The sequence below is a fragment of the Arthrobotrys flagrans genome (genome assembly GCF_004000055.1).
Source record: "Arthrobotrys flagrans strain CBS H-5679 chromosome Unknown unitig_3, whole genome shotgun sequence".
Classification (NCBI taxonomy): Eukaryota; Fungi; Ascomycota; class Orbiliomycetes; order Orbiliales; family Orbiliaceae; genus Arthrobotrys; species Arthrobotrys flagrans.
Window position 1 is genome coordinate 1,257,983 of NW_027137547.1, and position 19,698 is coordinate 1,277,680.

Consider the following 19,698-nt stretch of genomic DNA (forward strand, 5'->3'; position numbering starts at 1 on the left):
CCATTCATGCCCTTGGAGTTTTTGCAACGACGAGAGAGTATCCTAATATTTTACAATAAGAAAATGTATTACAAGGGCTAGAATGCGATGGGGCGTCATAAAACGGAAAAAGAGCAGACCAATAGTGTAATAGAGAAGTCCACATTCAAAAAAATTTAGGCCGCTTGCTTGCCTTTATTCTTCCCTTTCTTCTCTTTCTTTTCCTTTTTCTTCTTGCCCGCTATACCATCAGGGGCATTTGATGAAGCGTTGGGCTGATCTGACCGGCTCTTAACCTTTGCTGCGCGTCTTTGCTTCTTCAAAGCCTTCGCACTAGGACTGTCACCTGTGGACGTCAAGGTAGTGCTCCAGGACGGGACTGGCAACGGGGATTCTTCTCCATCAGGCGATGTCACTCCACCTAGCCTCCTTAGCTCCTCGGGCGTTCCCAAATTGCGACTTAAGAAAACCTGTTGCATAATTTTCCTTTGCTTGATTATGAGGGCGTAGTCAAACCCGCCCACCACAGGGGCGAGGATACTCTCGTATTTCCTAAGATCAAATGGCATATCGTGCAATTCATTCATCCTGCTGCTGAGTCGGTGGTATGTTTCGAGAAAGTGCTTTTGAATATCGAGGATTCTATAAGAAGCCTTCGAGATATTGTTGGTGGGGTCATTGGGGTCTTCAATAGCTAGAAGGTAGGGTTTACCCGGATTGAAAAATTCACGTCTTTTGGATTTTTTGAAGTATCCTGGCTGTCGAACCTTAATGCCTGTGGTCTCGGTGTTAAATTTAGATCCATAAAGATCCAAAAACTCCATGAGAGCACGACCTAACGCGACATTTTCTCCTTCATGCCAGTTCCCGGAAGAGGCTTCGGGCATCAGTTGCAGCATGCTGACAATCATGCAAATGAGAGAAAACGACCCAAGACCACCGTTGAAAGGTTCATTGATCCCTCGAATGGCTAAATATTGTTTCAACAGCAGTGCTAGCTTGGGCATCTCTGGGAAAACCTGTCTCCATTGGTTAAAAGTACGGATGGCGATCAAGCCACTGGGGTTTTCGAACGAGATATCGACACTCAGACCTGTCAGCCGATCTTTGTACTTGATAATGGGAACTTTTGCGGAAAGAATCGGAACGAGTGTGCCTGGCTGTGGAAGGTCTGAATTTCGTAGTATCCTAGCGAGCTTTCTGATTTCATTCACAGAGTCATATTTAGGCTTCGATGTTTCCAGATATTGCCGGGAAAGTAGAACGATATCCATGTCAGAGGTCGGGAGATAGATCTCAGCGGCGAAGGACCCAAATGCCTGAATATCAGCATCATCAAAACGTGATTGGATGAGCTCCCTGAGTCGCCGCACAAGATCGTGGCGGACAATATGCTCATATTGTTGGGGTTTGATGTAATCATGGAAGTCAACGATTTCTTTGTGCAGCCTATGTTGCGGCCGCTTTCGTAAGTTACTGACTATAACCAGTGCAACAAAGGGTATGAGACTTACCAAACAGAGGTGTAGAGGCTATTTGAATGATCTGTGGCACTATTTGGTTTGAGCCACGGGAATTGTTTGAGAATAATGGGCGGTGACTCCATTTCAGAGAAAGTTCGCTTTCTAGGTGTGTTAGAACTAAGTCCAAGCCCAGGCGGTGGCCCTCCAAGCCCCGGAGGTGGGGGCAGAGGTGCAGATGGAGTGGTTGTGCCAGGGGGGACTCCTCGATCAATTGGGCGGGCCGTGGCTCTGTGATCGTAATTCCTAGTATTTCCAGCCCTTGGGCCCGTGGGTATATTGCTGTCAAGTGTAGTAGTTCTAGACTCATCATCAAGGCCTGATAGAGAAATAAAATCACCAGCTTCTGCAGCATTGTCCCTGCGGTTCCCAAGTAGTTCCTTCTTTGCTTGCCGAATCATGGAGATAACGTCCAACTTTTTCCCAGCCTTGCCGTCATTGGCATCACCGGTTAGAGTCTTTCCTACTTCGGCAGCTCCATTACCTTCTAGGGTTTTCTCCGATTCCATTGGTGCAGCATCTTGGTTATCCTCTGGCACCGCCGATGGTAGAATAATGGCTTTGTCAGCAATCGAAGAGTCACTCTGGCTATCGAGATCCATCTCAGTTTCCCCTTCATCCATTCTCTGGCGTTTTGCGGCAACCATAGCAGGGTACTGCTCTGGAGTTGCAGCTCTTCCCACGTGCAGAATTGGGCGTTCGTGAGCAGGGGTAGGGCCCCAGGCAGGTCGTTCACGATCACGGTCATAATGACGGCGTGAGGCATCACTATGGAACCCTCTTCTGTCGCCGAATCGGCGGTCATTATCTCGGAACCTCCTTTCACGAAAACCGGGTTCTGTTTGGGGGAAATGAATTCCTCGACTATCTGAATGAAAGTTGAAAGTTTCTTCGTCGCGGCGGGTCCTACCCGCCCCTCTGTCTCCTCTTCCAAATTGATAAGTCTCTTGGTTGCGTGGGCCGGAAGGTGGTTGGAAACGGGGACCAGGAGGCGGATGGGAGACTGGACTAATCGAGCCTCTATTATTGACATCTTGGTCGGGATCATTAGTATCATCGAAGCCTAGTCTATCAGCACGGCTAGAAATGACGGCTCCGCCTTCAGCCTCAGAAGCCATCAATGATGAGCGCCTTGAACCGTTCGAAAGCTCTTTTACAAATCTTTCCGGCTCAAGGGATGATCGGTCACCACCTTTGATAGAGGCTGCCGATGACTTGGGAGTATATCCGTCATCTGAACCAGTGCCATCCAAACTGTGCTTTTTCCCAGTTATGAACTCATCGGAATGACCTGCTTGGGGCGAGCCACTGTCAAGCTCACCACTCTCACTTCCGTTTTCTAAACCTTCATCAGAAGCAGAACCCATCATTTGCTCCTCGCCTTCGCCGTCGCCTTTCTTAGAAGCAATCCGACGTTCTCGCCTGCCAAGTCGCCTCCGTTCCCTGTGTTTGAGTTTCCTAGCCATTTCACGCGCTATACGAGCCGCAGTTTTGGCTTTTTTGGGTTTTGGAGGGAGGGAAGTAGTTGGCGCCAATGCTGTGACTGGAGGAGGGGACTGAGAGATCAGTCTAGTACTCAATGAGTTCTCGTGAGGAGGAGGAGATTTCCAGGATGACGTGTTTCGGGTTTGTAAAGAGTTCGTAGGAAGAATCCGGGATGTTAGTTGGGATATCTGAGTTTGATACAGAGGTGCAGTTAGCGAACTTGGGGTGATTGGTGAAATGGGAACGGGATATGTCGGTGTAAGGTGAGGTAAGGACGATAGCGTCTGAGATTCGTGATGGTAAACGGAAGGATGCTGGCTCGCGGTATACGGCAAGTACCCGGAATTATGGTCGCTCGGGTACGGAAAGGAAGAATGAAGAGGAGGGTGGGGATGAGGAGGCGGCGCGCCGTAGGGATGATGGAATGGAGGTGATTGGTTGTTTTCCATCAGACGCCGTGCAGGAAGCGTGTACGACAGTGATGGTTGAGAAGGACCGGGGCCCGCTAGCAGCCTGACTGTAGGAACGATGCCAGCAATCTGGACCACTCCGGCTCGTCTTGACAGTGCGTAAAGCTGTCGCGAAGTAGCCACATTTGAGATCAGACGGTGGCGACGTCCGAGGAAGGGGAGGTAACGAGTAGAAGGAATGGTGAAGGTTGTGGGAGAGGCTCTGGTTTGAAGAAAGCTAGTCAATCCGGAGCATTAACTTGGAGGACAATACAATGCAATATAGGGTAATTCGGCTGGCTAATTTGACTGGTCGTTAGACTATTACTGCCCGCCCGTTAGAATGGTATTTACTCGAGGCCGGAATTCGCAGGTGGACTAGAAGAAATAATGAGGCTTCCGTGATATCGGTTTTACAACGGCAAGTGGATGCTCTGCTACAGAATTTTGAGTCGTCTTTGATAATTTTGCGCCGGCCGAAAACGGCAGTCGCGGCAGAAACAAACGTCTACGCAACACATTTTTATCCAACATGCAACAAAATGATACTTGATCCCTCCTATAAGGGTTTTTGAACGTTTTAAACATGCCATTTATCGATATCTCGAAATTGCAATTTAATCCAGAACTACTCGGCTATCTGCACCGGAGGAAGAGCATCTTTGTTCTCTCCAACCAGGGGCTGGCATTCAGTCTTCCAGTCGTGCGGCGTAATCTTGTCAACTACTTCTTTGAAGGCCTCCTATTTGAATTTCATTCTTGTCAGCTAATTCTACTACAATATAAACGTTATATAGCCTAGGATTTAGACCAAGATTTTGAATCATGTTAACCTACCAAAGTACAAAATTGTGTATTTCCCTCAAGATGTCTTCCTGCAGCCTTGCAATAACGGATCTGGACGGGAGTGTCGTTGTATCTCATTCTAACATACCACCCCTTCAGCAAATTCGGATCAACGCTGGTCGATTTGAGTCCAAACTTCTGGAGCCAAGAAGTCAAGATGGAAGGCTTGCTTTGGTGCTGCTTATCGGCTGAGGAGAACAATTCAATGGCAACTGACGAAGTGTACGGTGGCCATCTCCAGTCAAAGGCACCGAGTGCAGCGAGTACCCCACCCACAGTAGTATCTAGGCAGTTTTATATTGTTAGTCAGTCTACCTTCCAAATACCGATTGAACTTATTGCTCTATCTTACCGTGACAGCCCATCAAAGCTAGTTTGACAGGAATCTCCTTTTTGCTATTATGAGAGCTTAGTGACTTCTCCAGCATACGATCCCGGACATCTCCCAACAAACTTCCAACACCGAGTCGTCGAACCTCAAGGGATTTCTCATATCCAAGAAACCTGCCATATTCATAAGAAGATATTTAGTATCTTATTAGGACTTGTAAGTTATCAGCTATCCCAAACGACGTACCATTCCTCTACAACAGCCGTCTCCGCCTATATTCTAGTCAGCGGATGGTATTATTAGAACATTGAAAACAACTCACCCTTCTCCAAAGCCCTTCATCATAGAATTCCGAGGGAAGTTTGGTCAAGGGACCGTGTGCATGCGTGCTGGCTATGGTATCCATCTATTTGAAATCAGTTGAGGCTCCCAGATAAAAAATGACAGAGCGGAGGGAGAACTACAATGCCTGATAATCTAGGGGTCCCATCAACTTTGACAACTCCGTCAGCGACATATTTGCCAATCCTCTCGGTGACATATTTCAACTCTTCAGTGTCATTCCACTTTTGAGAGGCTACGATAAAATTATGATATGTTAATGGGACAAGCGTTATTTTATAGTATGATATTAAGGAATACTTACCCGCAAGTCCGAATGCGTTTTGGAGCTGCCGATACCGTCTGCACACTGTTTCATTTGGCATCAAATTCTCATCCGCGACATTGCGGATCCAGATTTGAGGTGTGCCTGCAGCCGCAGATACAGTCGACGGTGGGAACATGCCAGTATAGACTTGGTGGAGCGACTCTCCGGCCCGTGGGACGGGTGTAGCCCTAATTGAACCCGAAAGTATTAGTTATCAATCGAGACGCTTCGAAATTTAAATAGTTTCGCCGTCGGTACCTAAGATATATATCGCCGAGATCACGGAGTTCATTTGGGAGAAATCCTAACTGGTCGATATAGAGACGACGTAATCGTTGACCTAGAGCCAAAGTGGTTTCTCTGCCTTTTTATCTCGTTTAGCATAGATTTCGTACAAATTCATCTGCAACTCCAGGGGCAGAACCTCTATCCGTCAATTCCCCAGCTAGACTAAATACCATTTAGTATACTATGTATAGGACCAATGTCGTTAAAGGGATTCTGTCCAGCATACCAAAAGTTCTCGGCCTTCCCTTGCGGCCCAAGGATAGATTTAGGATGACCTATCTGGCCGTAGGCCTCTAACTTCCTTTCGTATGGTAGATGCGACCAGACACCGTTTTCGTCTTGAAATGCGGCTCGAAAGTGGCGGACAGCATTGCAATATGGCCAATCTATTATCGTAAAACCGTTAACACAAAGCTACAGTCTTTCAAGATAGTAACCCGGGAGATTTACAGATTGGTAAGCCGGTCGCCTGAAATCGCGAATTGACCTAATGAACGTCAGCGCATTGTGCTAGGATATATATGATATGCTGTCCGGTGGCTGCCGTACAGGTGTCCGCTCCCCATGTCGAAATATCACTTGGACCTGTTCCAGCACCAAATTCGAAGGATAAAGCTCCTTCAGTTGCTCTGGAGTATACGGTGGTTTAGGCTATGTGAACATCAGTCGCGAATGTTAACCCATATACATTCGGTTGTGTCATGGACAGGTGCTGCAGGTACTAGATTTTGGCCGCGGCCTAGCTCCTAGATCCCATAAACCCCTTCCAATTCACAACATCAACGTTGAACCAAACGGTTAGCATACCTGTAATGTCGTCATTGTGTCGAAATTTAGGATAGGGGAGGGTTTTTTTTGAGGGACTTGTCCGGGAAGTAAGTCACTTCATTCTCATATATAGCACTAGATAGGTACTTAAGTAGCCAGCAGTTCACCCGGGACCTTGCAGGCCGAGCTTATTGCAGAGCGCATCGTCATTGACCGCTGGAGCTCCAGCCAATGCTACTCAACTGGGCGCAAATCTTAATAGCTTGCCGTTACTACCAGCTTGGCCCAGTCGTGGACCTCGGGTTTGTGCCTGTGGCCGGGACAGCTAAGCTAAGCAAGTATCCAGCGCGGCGTGGTGGGGCCCGTTCTTGGCATGCGGCCTCAACCCAATAAAAAATTATATGGATTGCTGCACGGTACGATATAATTTTATCACCTTTGCATTGCATTGAAACCAACGTTCGACATCTCATACACACCACCTCCTCGACATTGAAGCTCAGTGCTTTCATGCAACGACTGGTATATGTTTGTGCCAGCTGTCGGCAGTCAACAGCCGCTCGAATTCTTGCCGTCTCGAGAACGACCTGCAGGTCCGTTCATACGGCCGATATTAACGATGCTATCCTAAAGGAACCGAAATCCTTTTCTCTTAACAGAAACTTGGGTACACCGAAACCTAAGCCAAATAGGAGAAAAAACATCCCTCTGAGATATCCGGACTCCAATGCACCTTACCGCAGAGGGCCATCGTTCTACAACGAAAACACTAGCGACGCTGCCCGTGATGATGTCGACAAATTATCAATGAAGTTGTCTAGGGATTCAAGCCTTGTTCGGGATGTCTACCGCAGTTTCGAAGGACTTTTAGGCAAATACGATGTTCCACGTTCGGTCGCTATCAGAGTAATGCTCCTAAAGCACCATTTCCCTCGACAGTTAATCGGAGCCCTGATCGACCATCACCGAAAACTCGAAGGTCTCCCTTCACTCGCCGAAGCTCTCCGGATGCTGGTGTCGAATGGAATCAATGATGACAAACTGTGGGCCGAAGTAATGTTTGAATACATTCGAACTGAATTCTACGATGATGCGGTAGATTTGTGGAATTATCGCCTAGAATGCCAAAAAGACAGTCCCTTAACCTTTGGAAGCGGCGCACCAAAAGAGAAAACCATTAGGTCTCGATCTGCTGGGGAAACACCATTAGGTGACTGGCCAAACGTCTCACAGGCACCACCGGTTCCAGCCCATTATTATCCGGCCGTGGCAGCGTTGACAGCGTTCATATACTCCCGACGGCTAATGATGACTCCCACAAACTTCACGGACCTAATGCAGTTTCTTGCACCGAATGGCGAGGATTTCTCTGCTCTGCTGCCTTCAAACCCCGAGGCTGGAAACATTCTTACGGAATATGGCATTGACCCCAAGATAGTTGAGTCGACTTTGGCGACCCTCCAAGAATTTCGGCCATACTCCGGTCAATACCTTGCCCGCTATGCATCTATCTTTGATAGGCTTTTCATCGCAGCCGCAAATAAAGACCTCCAAGAAGTCACCAATATATATGAGGAAGCAAAACAAGAAATCCCGGAGCCCAAACCCAGGAACTACTACATCAACTTCATCAACGCATTCATGCAATGTGGCAGTCGAGAAAACGGCGATCTTCTTTGGAGAGAAATGTTAAACTCAGGTGCTATCCCAACCGCGAAAGTCTGGTGCGCCTGGTTGGACGGCTGTGCCAAAGCCAAAGATATCAAACTATTTCAACAAAGCTGGGAAAGGATGGAGTCCGAAGGTATAGTTCCTGATACGGTGTGCTGGACAATTCGGATGCAGATGCTCTTCCTCCTTAAGCAGCCCGAGTCGGCAAAACTATGCTTGCAGTATATGGTCGACAGCCAAGTCCCGATAACAACAGTAACGATCAATGTTGCAGTTGAAGGATTAATAAGCGCAGGGTTTCATAAAGACGCCTTCGGTCTGATCCAATGGGGTACAAACAATGGAGTTTCACTCGACACAGCTACGTATAACTTAGTCCTGGATTCTCGGTCAAAGTTGGGTGAATTGGAGGGGGTTCTTGAGACTTTAGGCAGCATGCATAAGAATCGTGTCCCCGCGGATATCATTACATACGGTGTTATTTTACGCGGCATGTATAACCACAGCCCCACACCTCCAGATCTTAAGTTTCTACAGACTATTTTGGAGGAAATGCAAACAGCAGGCATCAAACCGAATATCCAGTTCTACAATACTGTCATCCACGCCATGTTGAATCGGTTCGGGGACTTAAAGGGTGCGCAATACGTCCTATCTCTCATGCCCAACGAGTCCTGGAGGACATCCGCCATTACTTCTGCCATATTTATCAATCACTACGCTCGAAAGAAGAACATAGAGGCTATAGAGGAAGTTTGGAGGACAATGAGGCGCAACAACGTCGCTCCTGATGAGGTTGTCTATAGCGCAACCATCATGGCATACGCCAATGTTGGAATGAAAACTCAGATGTTGGAGTATCTCGACGAAATGGAGAGAATGAGAAAGCGGGTCAGCCTCCCAACGTATATTTGGGTGTTGAAAAGCCTCATGGACATGCAGGATTATCAAACTGCAAGTGATATCTTGGCTGGGATGAAGGTGAAGGGGATTGATATTCTCTCTAACAGGGAGCTAAGATACATCGTAAGAAAGTTGAAGGAGATCGTACTCACCGCACAGCGAGATGCATACGGTAAGGGCACATATCGACATTAAGGGTCGGAGCTTTGTATATAAAAGATTTTCATGGAGAGATGTGGCCTCGGGTCCTAATCCATTAAACCGCATTGTACATAGAAACTTTAGCTAATAATTGCTGCCAATACGATACCCTTTGTATAATATGATGACAGTGCCCGACCGTAAAACAATACACCTTCCACAGAGCCTATTTTCCCCCGAGGGCGGGTAGGAAGCCATCAATTATATTAGGTTCGCAATTTGGATTGGGATGTGGGAACAGGATTCCGACATACTAATGCGTTGTTGGTAGCATGCGACACCTTGCAGTGAATTGTCTATAAAATTTTCTTCACCGCTCGAAGTTCGAGATCCATCCGATGTACTGTTTTATATCTCCAATCTCGACTTTGTAGTCCGAGGGAGGGGACTATGGTGGGATATCCACGCTTTGTGGCATAGATTTCCTTCTACCTGTTCTAAATTTACAACCACCCAGATCGATCTTTTCTCCGTCCAAATTTCTTTGTTTCTCTGGTCATCTCTGAGGAACGCAACAGCTGTTCCTCCCAGTCACATTGGCTCCATGCGCCCACCGCACACGAGCTGTGTACACTACCTTGCTCCTGCAAAGACTTTCTCTCAACGGTAGCATCGGAGCTACCACCTTCAAGTTTACGCCAAACTGGTACCTCAATCTATCTACACAACCAAACTTACGCAATCGCCTGTTTTCGACATCTAAAACTTTCAAGATGAAGTCGTATGTCGAGCTCGTCACCGTCCCTTCAAGGGACAATAATAGCACGTTGCTGATGCTTCACTTCGACGAGAAGCGATACGTCTTTGGTCAAGTTGCCGAAGGCACTCAACGGATGCTGGGCCAGAACACAGTCAAAATGAGCCGAATTAGCGAGATATTTCTTTCTGGGAAGACGGAATGGTCTACCACAGGGGGCCTTACTGGATTGTTATTGACGATGGGGGATGCCAAAGCTATTCGGGATCTAGAAAGACAACAGCAGCTTGAGAAGAAGCAAGCAAAGTACGCGGTGGCGAACCCTGATGGTTCCATGATCAATCCCTACCCTCCACCGCCTGAACCCAAGGGCCTTACGATCCACGGAGGGAAGAATATACTGAGCACCATGGCTACCACAAGGAACTTTGTCTTCAGAGAGAACAGCGGAATTCATTTTCATGAATACGATTTCGTAGAAGGAAATGTTATATTCAGAGACGAGTTCGTCACTGTGAGGCCGCTCAGAGCGTTCCCAAGACAAGGAGGAAGTCCAGCAAGAACGGCTGAAGAGAATCGACTACGGGATATCGAGGACATCGACCTAGGCAGCCGCGAACAGTTGAAGAATATCGTCGATGCTATGTGGAACGGCCAACCGGGGTCACTAAAGGTCGGAAAGGACGACGAGGACTATGTCATCTCGTTAATGACAAGACTTAAGGAAGACGAAGAGCGGACGCGCAATGAAAAGGCAGAGTCTAGCGGGCTTCCGAACAAGAATCACAATATCGATATCGAGGGCGAGTCGCCACCCAAGAGGTTAAAATTGGACTCCGAGCAGACAAAAGGCGATGAAGAACCTTCCTGGGACGATATTTTGGAAGCCTCGGAACCGGCAAAACCTGTACCGGAGTTTTCAGCTTCCCGGCCTTTGCGACGCCCATGGCCCGCTACATATACCAGGTCATTGCCCGGAACCATCCCGGGCACCTCTGCGTTATCTTATATGATCAGCATCGCCCAAGTTCGAGGCAGGTTTCGACCGGATATTGCGAAGAAGCTCGGCGTAAAGCCCGGACCAGACTTCAGAATTCTTACCGATGGTGGATCAGTCACATTGGAGGATGGGACGATAATCCACAGCAGTCAATGTCTAGACCCCCCTCGCCCAATCAACGGCATCGCCTTCTTGGATATCCCGGATGAGAGCTTCTTGGAATCAACAATCGAAGAAATCAATGCTTGGAAAGAAGAAAGGGAGAACAACAAGGAAAACAGCGCCGTTTCATTGTGGGTATGGGCCGTCGGTCCTAATATCGAGAAGGATAAGAGGCTTTTGAGTTACATTGACACCCTCGGTGGCCAAGTAAGTCCAGACACTTTCCCCGTGAATATCACATAATCTGACGGTTGTAGCACATGATAAACTCGCCAACTTCTCCATTCCAAGATATGTCCCTGAAAGACTCGGCGGCACAAGCCACAAGATTGAATCTTCTAGGCAATGAAAACTTTCCACTCCCTTGCCCTGGTTATCCCCATCTCTCTGATGTCCTCGAGCCAGAACCGACGGATGAGGATCGAATAATCAGGGCTAGAGACTCCCTGCTGATTGATGTACATCCGACCCAGGGGGTCCAGCTCGCTAAACTACGTCCTAGATTCGACTATAGAACAGTCCAGGTAGACGCGAAGACTAAATTTGGTGATGGGAGGTACTGGAGGGCCGCTAAAGCCGCTCACGAGAAAATCGCAAAAGAGGCAGCCCAGAGGGACTCTACACCTTCCGCAGCAGATGAAGTCGAACTTGTTACCCTCGGTACTGGAAGTTCCATGCCAAGTAAATACCGAAACGTATCGGCTACGGCGGTTACTGTTCCAGGATTCGGTAACATCCTTCTCGACTGTGGTGAAAGCACTCTCAACCAGCTCCGCAGGTCCTACGGGGAAGAAAAAATGGCCCAGTTCTTGAAGGATATGAAGATCCTCTATATCAGCCATTTGCATGCGGATCACCATCTTGGCACCATAGCTGTTTTAAAAGCTTGGTTTCTCAGGATGGTAGGAGCCGGCGAGGACGCATCCAAGCTCTATCTAATCGCGCCTTCCAAGTTCCTTAACTTCCTAGAGGAATACACCCAAATCGAAAACTATGGGTTGCGAAACATCAACTTCGTATCGTGTGATTCTCTTCTCATTCCCTCACAGCAACATCCCGATAGTAAGAAACGGGAAGATTTCCAGCGCATAGAAGAGATGATATCCGCCCTCCCACTCGAGAAAGTCGAAACATCTCGCGCCGTTCATTGCCGAGGATCTTTCACTGTTGCATTTACATTCAAGCAACCGGTTGGGTTCAAATTAGCATACTCCGGAGATACCAGACCTACAAACGGATTTGTAGAGATTGGAAAAGACTGCACGGTTCTTCTTCATGAGGCGACGTTCGACGATGAGCTAAAGGATGAGGCACTAGCGAAGAGACATTGTACGACGTCCGAAGCTATTCAAGCAGGAAAGGATATGGGTGCGAAGAATCTCTTGCTCACTCATTTCAGCCAACGCTATCCAAAGTTACCCAACATTCGCCGACAGTCTCCTAATAGCGATGATCCACTTTGTGACCCATTCATGGAAGCCCCTGAAGGGAAGGAATCGGCTTACATCGCCCGGCCTAAAGATATTAAAATCTCCGAAAAACGACACGACGGACCTGTTGTTTCTAAACCGGATGATGAAAATTCAATGCACATCGGGTTTGCATTCGACATGATGCGTGTGAAAGTAAAGGACTTTTGGAAGCTGGAAAACTTTATCCCAGCACTGGAAGAACTCTTCAAACAAGAAGAGAAGCTAGATGGTGAAGCGGTAGAAGCAGGTGAGAGCCCCTCGAAGGGTCAATCACAGGATAAAAGCAAGGGGAAGAAGAAAGAGGGTGCAACACCACCGCAGCCCACGAGTAAACGACAACAAGATAAGTTGGCGAAGAAGCTGCAGAGGCGAGGGCCTCCACAAAATGGCAATTAGGATCGATGTAGCATCGGCAGACGAGCCATAAAGTGCAACAGAGGTGTCTACGAATACCGACACTCAACCATTCCTAGTAATACTGACATAACCGTAACAAAAGCAACGGTGCAAACGGATTCTGAATCACAACCAAACACTGTATTATAGATTAAACATAGACGCATTGCTTGTATGTACATAGAGTATCAATCTAACGGAGTTGGATGCCATAAAGATCCAAAGTGATATGCGCCAACTGAGTTGCCTGTTGTATATTTCGTCTAAGAAAGTACCCATGCATGCTCTTTGTTCCACACGCGTCTTCCACCATTAAACCATGATATAGCTTCGGAAAGAACATGGAGGAAGAAGTATCACCAATCTTCAAGTGTATGTAAGTGCAAAAATTGGTTTTCCGTAAATCCGGCATCTAACTAATTAAATTTTGTGGATCAATAGCTTCGTTCACGCAAGGGTCATATCCCTCACCAGACGGCTCCCTAATTGCATCAATTCAAGAGTCTCGTCTCGTCCTCCAAGATTCTGCAGGGGAGATAAAACGGACGACACAGCTCTCGAGCGAGCTGTCCACAACAATCAACTTTTTGAAATGGTCCTCGCCGCCCCCATCCCCTCCAGTAGTTGAAGGGGATGGAGAGGATTTCAATGTACATGCGCCAATAACATCACATTCGAGAATCCTAGTAGCCGACGACCAGGTCATTGAAATCTTTGACGCGCATAATGAAGATTGGAAAGCGACTTTGAACCCGGGGTTTGGAGGAATCAAATATGTCGATTTTGCTGCTAACTCGGATGAAATTCTAGTCCTGTCAGAGTTCGGGGTAAGTGGACAGCTTACATATCAGATTATTTAGGAGGAGAGGTGATAACAAGGCCGGCAGTTGAAAGTTACAATATGGTCACTGAAAGCCAACTTTCATGTCGACTTACAGCATCCAAAAGTTGGGGCTAAAGGTGAATAACAAGCACGAACAAAATCTGGTTAACAGCCGGCCACTGACCAACCTATGATCATAAAAGGATTCGGATACCGTCCCGGAACCAATCACTTCGCACTACTAACTCGCCCCGTAGCCCATGATATGCTAAATCTCTACTCTCCAGAGTCATATGCACCAATAAAGTCAATCGAGCTGCCAACAATTGACGCCCAAGCTCTGAAATGGTCTCCAAACGGCCGTTGGATTGCTATACTGGAGTCAGCAAGCGCAGGCTACAGGGTCCTGCTCTATACTGCTAATGGACATATGTTCCGGACACATGAGCAACCTTGCGTCGGTTTGGGATTGAGAACCTTGGAATGGAGTAGTGACGGTGATTTCCTAGTGCTCGGTGGTTACGATGGGAGTGTAATCTTCTTGAACAACTTTTTGTTCAACAAAGTAAGTCCGGTCCTAATTGTGGCGACGTGTAAAAGGTATTAATGGGGTAGGTGGTCGAAATGAGACATACGATTGAGATTAAGACCATGGCAACAGATGTTTGGTCCGAGGAACTGTCTGTTCATGGAGAGCGCCACTGTAAGTGTATCAATATGAGATATATGTAACCTGTGACTGAATCGCGATAGATACTCTGATCACGCCCCCGGTGAGCCTTCCAACGGTGGAATCACCGGCCTCAGATCCAGCGCCGAAGATTGGAGTCTCAGTCATCTCATTTTGCGCCGATGGGACACTCGTGGCGACCAAAGATGAAAGAATGCCGAATTCGGTCTGGATATGGTCTCTAGAGAGTCTAACACCGTTGGCTATCCTTGTACAGCTGTCACCGGTCAAAGCGGTCCGGTGGCATCCGAGTCGAGGGGACCTTTTGGCAGTGGTTTGTGGGGCTGATCCTAACAGTATCAATACTACAAACATGCCGTCCGTGTATCTCTGGAGTCGAGACTGGGATTATCCAAAGACCATACAGGTTTCAAGAGCTCTCCTAGCGTCGAATTTATGGTTGAGATGGGTTGACAAGAAGATAATTGAGACAGATGATACTGTAAAAGGTGTATTTGATGGTACAAATATAGGGGAGGGGAGGGCTAGGGTGGCAACAGAACCCATTCGTTTCATTGTTGGGGATAAGGAACGGTACAATATTATGACATTGACGGAGGTACAGCTGGTCATTGAAGAATGATATCTTGAAAAATATTCATTTAACATATCATGTATGTACTTTTAAACGCAAGCGCTAAAGGCGATATACAGAGATCACTTCTTTTTCTTCTTGTCCTTCTTCTCTTTCGGCGGCGGGGTTCCGCTTCTATCGCCACCAGCTCCACCCATTTCACCCATCATTTCTTTAAAGATATTGTCACTAACGCCGCCGCCGGACAATGCCGGGGAGTGCAATGGCAGTATCTCGTTGATCTTCCAACCCTTGGGCACAGCCGGAGCCGGAGGGGGTTTGTCGGGATGGGGCATTCCATGAAACCGTAATAACAACGGAGTCTCAGGCAGGGTCGGGTGGTCCTGTAGCCATTTGGCTACCAGGTCAAACATTTGCCTCTTGTTCTTGACCGTAGGGTGCACCGGTTCCCCGTCCTCCTTCAACAGTACTCGTACCCTCCCAGGATTCGCCCAGTCCTTCGGGTGTGACTTTGTAGGTTCGAATATCGTCTGAAATCCCTGCGAGTTCAACGCAGCTACAATTTCTCGCGCCAGAGGATTGGGAACGGCATTCTTCTTGCCCACACGACGACCCTCCGCCTTGGATTTGGCGGCATCGAAGTAGATTGGATAGACGCATTGGTATTTCCGGAATTTTCCTTCCATGTCGGACTTGTTGATGTATTTTGTTTGGTTGAACCCGGATGTTATTCCCAGTTCGGGTTGGCTCGATGGTTGTTGCTGTTGGGGTGGAGGTCGCCGCAGAGCAGCTGCTGAGGAAGCTGTAGAGGGGATGTCCGCGGGGCGGATTATGGGAGCTCGAGGATCGTAGTCGGCCGGATCGAAGTCCATGTTATCGATGTCGATGTCATCTTCGTCGGCGACTTCTTCTATTCGAGGGCGACTGGAGGCCATTGCGACGTATTACAGTGGAATTGGAATTGATATTGGAAGTGGGATGTCAAGCACACAGATCGAACGAACAAACGAAGCTGTGGATTTTTGGGTGGTGATATCAACCAGGCCTTGGCAGTGTCCACCCCCATAACCGACTTAGAACAGTTCTGTTCAGATCGAATAGTAATCATTCTTTCCCCGAAAACCCTCCTCACTTGGACTACTGACTTCTGACAGCCTCGGGTTTTTACTTAATACAGATATTCCGGTCACCTGCAAGGTGCATACTTACTCATCTCGGTCGACGCTGCCGCTGCCATTGCTTCAGATCCCGGTTCTGTCATTGCTTACTCATATCAATTGTGGGTCCTGGCGCCTGCTTTCCAAGCTGACCAAGTCGCGACAAAGACAAAAGGCAGTGGCCTTGAGACGCTTATATAAATTCGTCTCGTCCATACTCTGGATCAAAAGAAATTTTGCTAGTCATTATCGCGACGTCACAAATATCAAAAATTTAGATTATACTCGAATTTTTCCAGTGACATCTTTGTCACCGTCACCTTCACCAGAAAATGTCTTTTAACGGTGCTTCTTCAGATCAAAGTTCGCCTCACACATCCGGTTTCGGTTTCACACCAAGCTATTCAGCATTAACACCAGGCCAGTTCGGCTTCGAGTCGCTAAACGACAATCTGATGAATGCAGCCTCAAACGAGCCGGAAGGCGTCGTGAATGAGTTCCAGTTCAATACGATACCCTTCGAGGATGATAATAAAGCAGATATATCAAAGTTAGAGTTAAAGCAAAGTAGCTCGCAGCAAAGTAATAATATCCCAAGAAGCGGGTCGGGATCTGGGTCGGGATCTGGGTCGAGGCCTGCCGCCGACGTGTCTCTCCATGGCAGTATGGACCAATGCGCCGGAATTCTGTTGTTGAATAAACCAGTGACGTTAACGCGGGATGGCTTTCATAGTGAACCGGATACCTCACATACTACCTCACGACAAGGTCTTCAATATTCAAGTAGGATGCCAGATGTTTTCTCTGAGGTGAGTGGGTTTATCCTTCTTAGTCGCTCCTGCGAATCGCGCCTAAAATTACGTTATTAAAATAGAGAATCTGATTCATAGTGGAGCTTCTATATCATCGGATGGCAAGTCCCGTCTTCCTCAGTAAACAGGCATTCGCGCTTGATGCTAATGAGGTACAATAGCTCCCTCATACTTCTCTTCGTATTTCGGCAAACAGCTGCAAGAAGCGCGGGGACCGAATGAACCCATAAGGGCCCTGCATATTGATAGAGATCCCGAAATATTCCGAGATATTGTCAGGCATCTCCAAGGATATTATGTTCCGATACGCAGTCCGGAGCATTTCGCGTATCTCTTCGCTGACGCGCAGTTATTCCAACGTATGTACGCATCCCGACTCTAAAGGTTCCGAATGTTCGCTAATATCACACAGTTCCCAAGCTTATATCTCGCTTATTCGAGTCCGAGATCTTTATGGCAATTGGATCTCGGTCTTTCCAGATCCCAAGAGACCTCTTCTCAGCCCCTGGAGACTCACCAAACTATTTCACTCTAGGGTTCGCCGTCTTCTTCTCGTCTCCGGATGAAATATTTCCTGGTTTGAAGCGAGAAGGATTGCTCCGCCCACCTTCGATAACACCGCCCGAAGTCCCCAATAGATCCGGAGATGTCTTTTCGGAACTACTTCATCTCCTTAGAGGATATCCCGTGGAGATCAGAAACGATACACACAGGGCTGCCTTGCTGCGAGATTGCAGGTATTATCATCTCCGTGGGTTGGAGCAGAAGTTGATTGCTCATACGATATCTTATAATTCCACCCGCGAGAGGGAAGAAATTACCATAAGGATTGAGGATATCAAACCATCGGGGCTAAACTTTGCATTGGATAGCTCTGACAAAATGCTGGGATTTGTGACATACGCACGCCCGTTCAATGATGACACGGGCCGAGAATTGGTTCTCGAAATTGGTAATGAGCACGTCATTGTGAGCTCGGTGACCATGTCTGCCACATTTAGGGAAGATACCAAGAAGAGGGTTGCAGCGGTTGCCAAGTTGATATTCGGCAAGATCTCGTCCGCTTCGACGGCAGCTACGAGACGACTTGTACCCGCTCTTCTGGGTCAGCCGTTCACACCGGCAGCTGATATTGCCATGCGCGTTATAGTGGACGAAGATGCCGATGTTTTGCTTGACGGGAGAGCGTGGGGTTGTCCCCCATCTGAGAATACGCATCTTGAATTTGAGAACCCTATGCTGCAAGGTCCACTTGCAAGACCTTTGAAAAGGCGAAGAATGAGCCTCGAATCCGCGGGCACCGCAGACATCTGGACCGTGAAGAAAGGTCTCTGGAAACTGCAGATACTAGAGTTCCCTGACAACAAAGTGGAACTGATGTTAAAAGCCGTTAAGCTCGATGCTATATCTGGCGAAACGGGGAGAAATCTGACGAGGGGTTTCTTGCCGTGATCCGGCCAGTTTGCGATAGTATTCAAGGCATCATCGATGCAGCTATCATGCAAGAACTCGAAGGGCCAATGCACAGCAGGGCCTGTGCATCACTGTGCATCCCAAAACTAATCCTCGGGGTCCGAGAGGCGATATTTACTGAAGGTTTACGACACAATCCCCACTTTGCTGGCTCGTCTAAAAGAAAAAAAAAAATTTTTTTTTCTCGAAGGGTTCGCGGGTACTAACCGAAGGCGGCTGTCCGCTACGTAATTTTGAGGGGTGACGGATACCAATGGTGATTCGAATGGGCTACATATTTGTGGTCTAGATCGGTATCACGGACATCCGTCGAGGTAACAAGCAAATGCCATTTTTCGCAAATCTGACCCAACGTTATTTTGCTGAAGAAAATTTTTTTTTTTGAATTGTATTCCCCTACTACCTGAAACAGCTTTATGGAATTCTTTTACCGTCTACAATTTACACTTTCCAAATTTTGAGCCTAAAGTTCCGTCGCGAGAGAAATTTCGAAATCACAGGTATCCTAGCTGAAATCACGAAATTTTTTTCAACAATGGTACCCCATACGGTACCTGCGTCACCACTGAGGGAATTAACACGCCCCAGAAAAGACTCTGCATAAAATTTCCCCACCCGTCAGCTGCTGCTCAGACATGGCACTAACGAGGAGGAGCTTTCACAAATGGATCTCTGTGATATCCCCAGCGGTTTTAGCAGGGTCTTTGATTATCAAGATAATCTGTTGAAGCCCACGCTAGCCGGGATGCCAATGCAATGAAACTCCGCAGAACTCTCAATATATTGGATCTGGGGTCGATTGATATATAAATGCTGGTAAAACCTCACAGTCGGCCGCATCAAAGAGCTCAATCGATTACGTTGTAGAAACTTGGGGCTCCAGCTTGGCATGGTATTAGTTATTAAGGGCATCTCCGATCGCGCAACAAGCTTCTATGCGTACTTAATATCCTCGATCCGACGAGGACAGTCGTCTACGCATACAGTCCGTACAGCATAGGGATTCCATGTTTGGCAAGTGGAAGCGCACTTGAAATTTCGGTGGGCGAGAGAAATATTTCGTACCCTCGAGCCCTGTGCGGCCCGGATTTCGAACTTTCTGAGGGCGTGGGCCGGGCTGAAATATCAGATACTCCGGCCCCATCAATATTGCAATCCTGCCAAAAAAAAAAAAAGAAAGAAAGAAATGAAATGTGAATTCAAGGCGAAAGTGATAGTTAACCCTCTGTGCGCGGGAAATTGACCAATTGATGCATTTGAGCCCGATAACAACTATACGAGGTCGTACACTGACATCCTTACCTCCAGAAAACGTTAAACAGCACCAATCGAGTCAAGTCCAGGTGACTTG

At 47.6% G+C, this 19,698-nt stretch overlaps 6 protein-coding genes across 7 annotated transcripts; 4 read left to right on the forward strand and 2 right to left on the reverse strand.

Annotated features, from left to right (window-relative positions):
- Positions 1–155: 155 nt before the first annotated feature.
- DFL_001747 (uncharacterized protein) lies at positions 156–6,369 on the reverse strand (the record flags this gene model as incomplete). The annotated part of the gene is made up of 15 exons (XM_067630414.1): positions 156–1,428; positions 1,494–3,671; positions 4,066–4,175; positions 4,271–4,563; positions 4,632–4,783; positions 4,857–4,882; positions 4,933–5,016; positions 5,075–5,187; positions 5,257–5,447; positions 5,518–5,623; positions 5,684–5,709; positions 5,774–5,933; positions 5,998–6,034; positions 6,097–6,198; positions 6,355–6,369. 15 exons carry the CDS (start codon positions 6,367–6,369, stop codon positions 156–158), a joined length of 4,866 nt encoding a protein of 1,621 aa, XP_067493060.1.
- A 456-nt stretch (positions 6,370–6,825) lies between these two features.
- On the forward strand, positions 6,826–9,084 carry DFL_001748 (uncharacterized protein; the record flags this gene model as incomplete). The annotated part of the gene is made up of 1 exon (XM_067630415.1): positions 6,826–9,084. One exon carries the CDS (start codon positions 6,826–6,828, stop codon positions 9,082–9,084), a length of 2,259 nt encoding a protein of 752 aa, XP_067493061.1.
- A 719-nt stretch (positions 9,085–9,803) lies between these two features.
- On the forward strand, positions 9,804–12,817 carry DFL_001749 (uncharacterized protein; the record flags this gene model as incomplete). Its single annotated transcript, XM_067630416.1, has 2 exons — positions 9,804–11,156; positions 11,207–12,817. The coding sequence occupies 2 exons, from the start codon at positions 9,804–9,806 to the stop codon at positions 12,815–12,817; spliced, it is 2,964 nt and encodes a 987-aa protein (XP_067493062.1).
- Positions 12,818–13,158: 341 nt separating this feature from the next.
- DFL_001750 (uncharacterized protein) lies at positions 13,159–14,953 on the forward strand (the record flags this gene model as incomplete). 2 transcript variants are annotated; one of them, XM_067630419.1, is made up of 7 exons in its annotated part: positions 13,159–13,189; positions 13,259–13,574; positions 13,628–13,644; positions 13,712–13,777; positions 13,844–14,205; positions 14,256–14,343; positions 14,394–14,953. In XM_067630419.1, the coding sequence occupies 7 exons, from the start codon at positions 13,159–13,161 to the stop codon at positions 14,951–14,953; spliced, it is 1,440 nt and encodes a 479-aa protein (XP_067493064.1). The 2 variants fall into 2 exon arrangements, with proteins under 2 accessions (XP_067493064.1, XP_067493063.1); XM_067630418.1 differs by having other exon boundaries at positions 13,259–13,644; positions 13,705–13,777.
- A 74-nt stretch (positions 14,954–15,027) lies between these two features.
- On the reverse strand, positions 15,028–15,840 carry DFL_001751 (uncharacterized protein; the record flags this gene model as incomplete). The annotated part of the gene is made up of 1 exon (XM_067630420.1): positions 15,028–15,840. The coding sequence occupies one exon, from the start codon at positions 15,838–15,840 to the stop codon at positions 15,028–15,030; it is 813 nt and encodes a 270-aa protein (XP_067493065.1).
- Positions 15,841–16,394: 554 nt separating this feature from the next.
- On the forward strand, positions 16,395–18,326 carry DFL_001752 (uncharacterized protein; the record flags this gene model as incomplete). The annotated part of the gene is made up of 5 exons (XM_067630421.1): positions 16,395–16,725; positions 16,796–16,871; positions 16,953–16,975; positions 17,036–17,233; positions 17,287–18,326. 5 exons carry the CDS (start codon positions 16,395–16,397, stop codon positions 18,324–18,326), a joined length of 1,668 nt encoding a protein of 555 aa, XP_067493066.1.
- Positions 18,327–19,698: the final 1,372 nt, after the last annotated feature.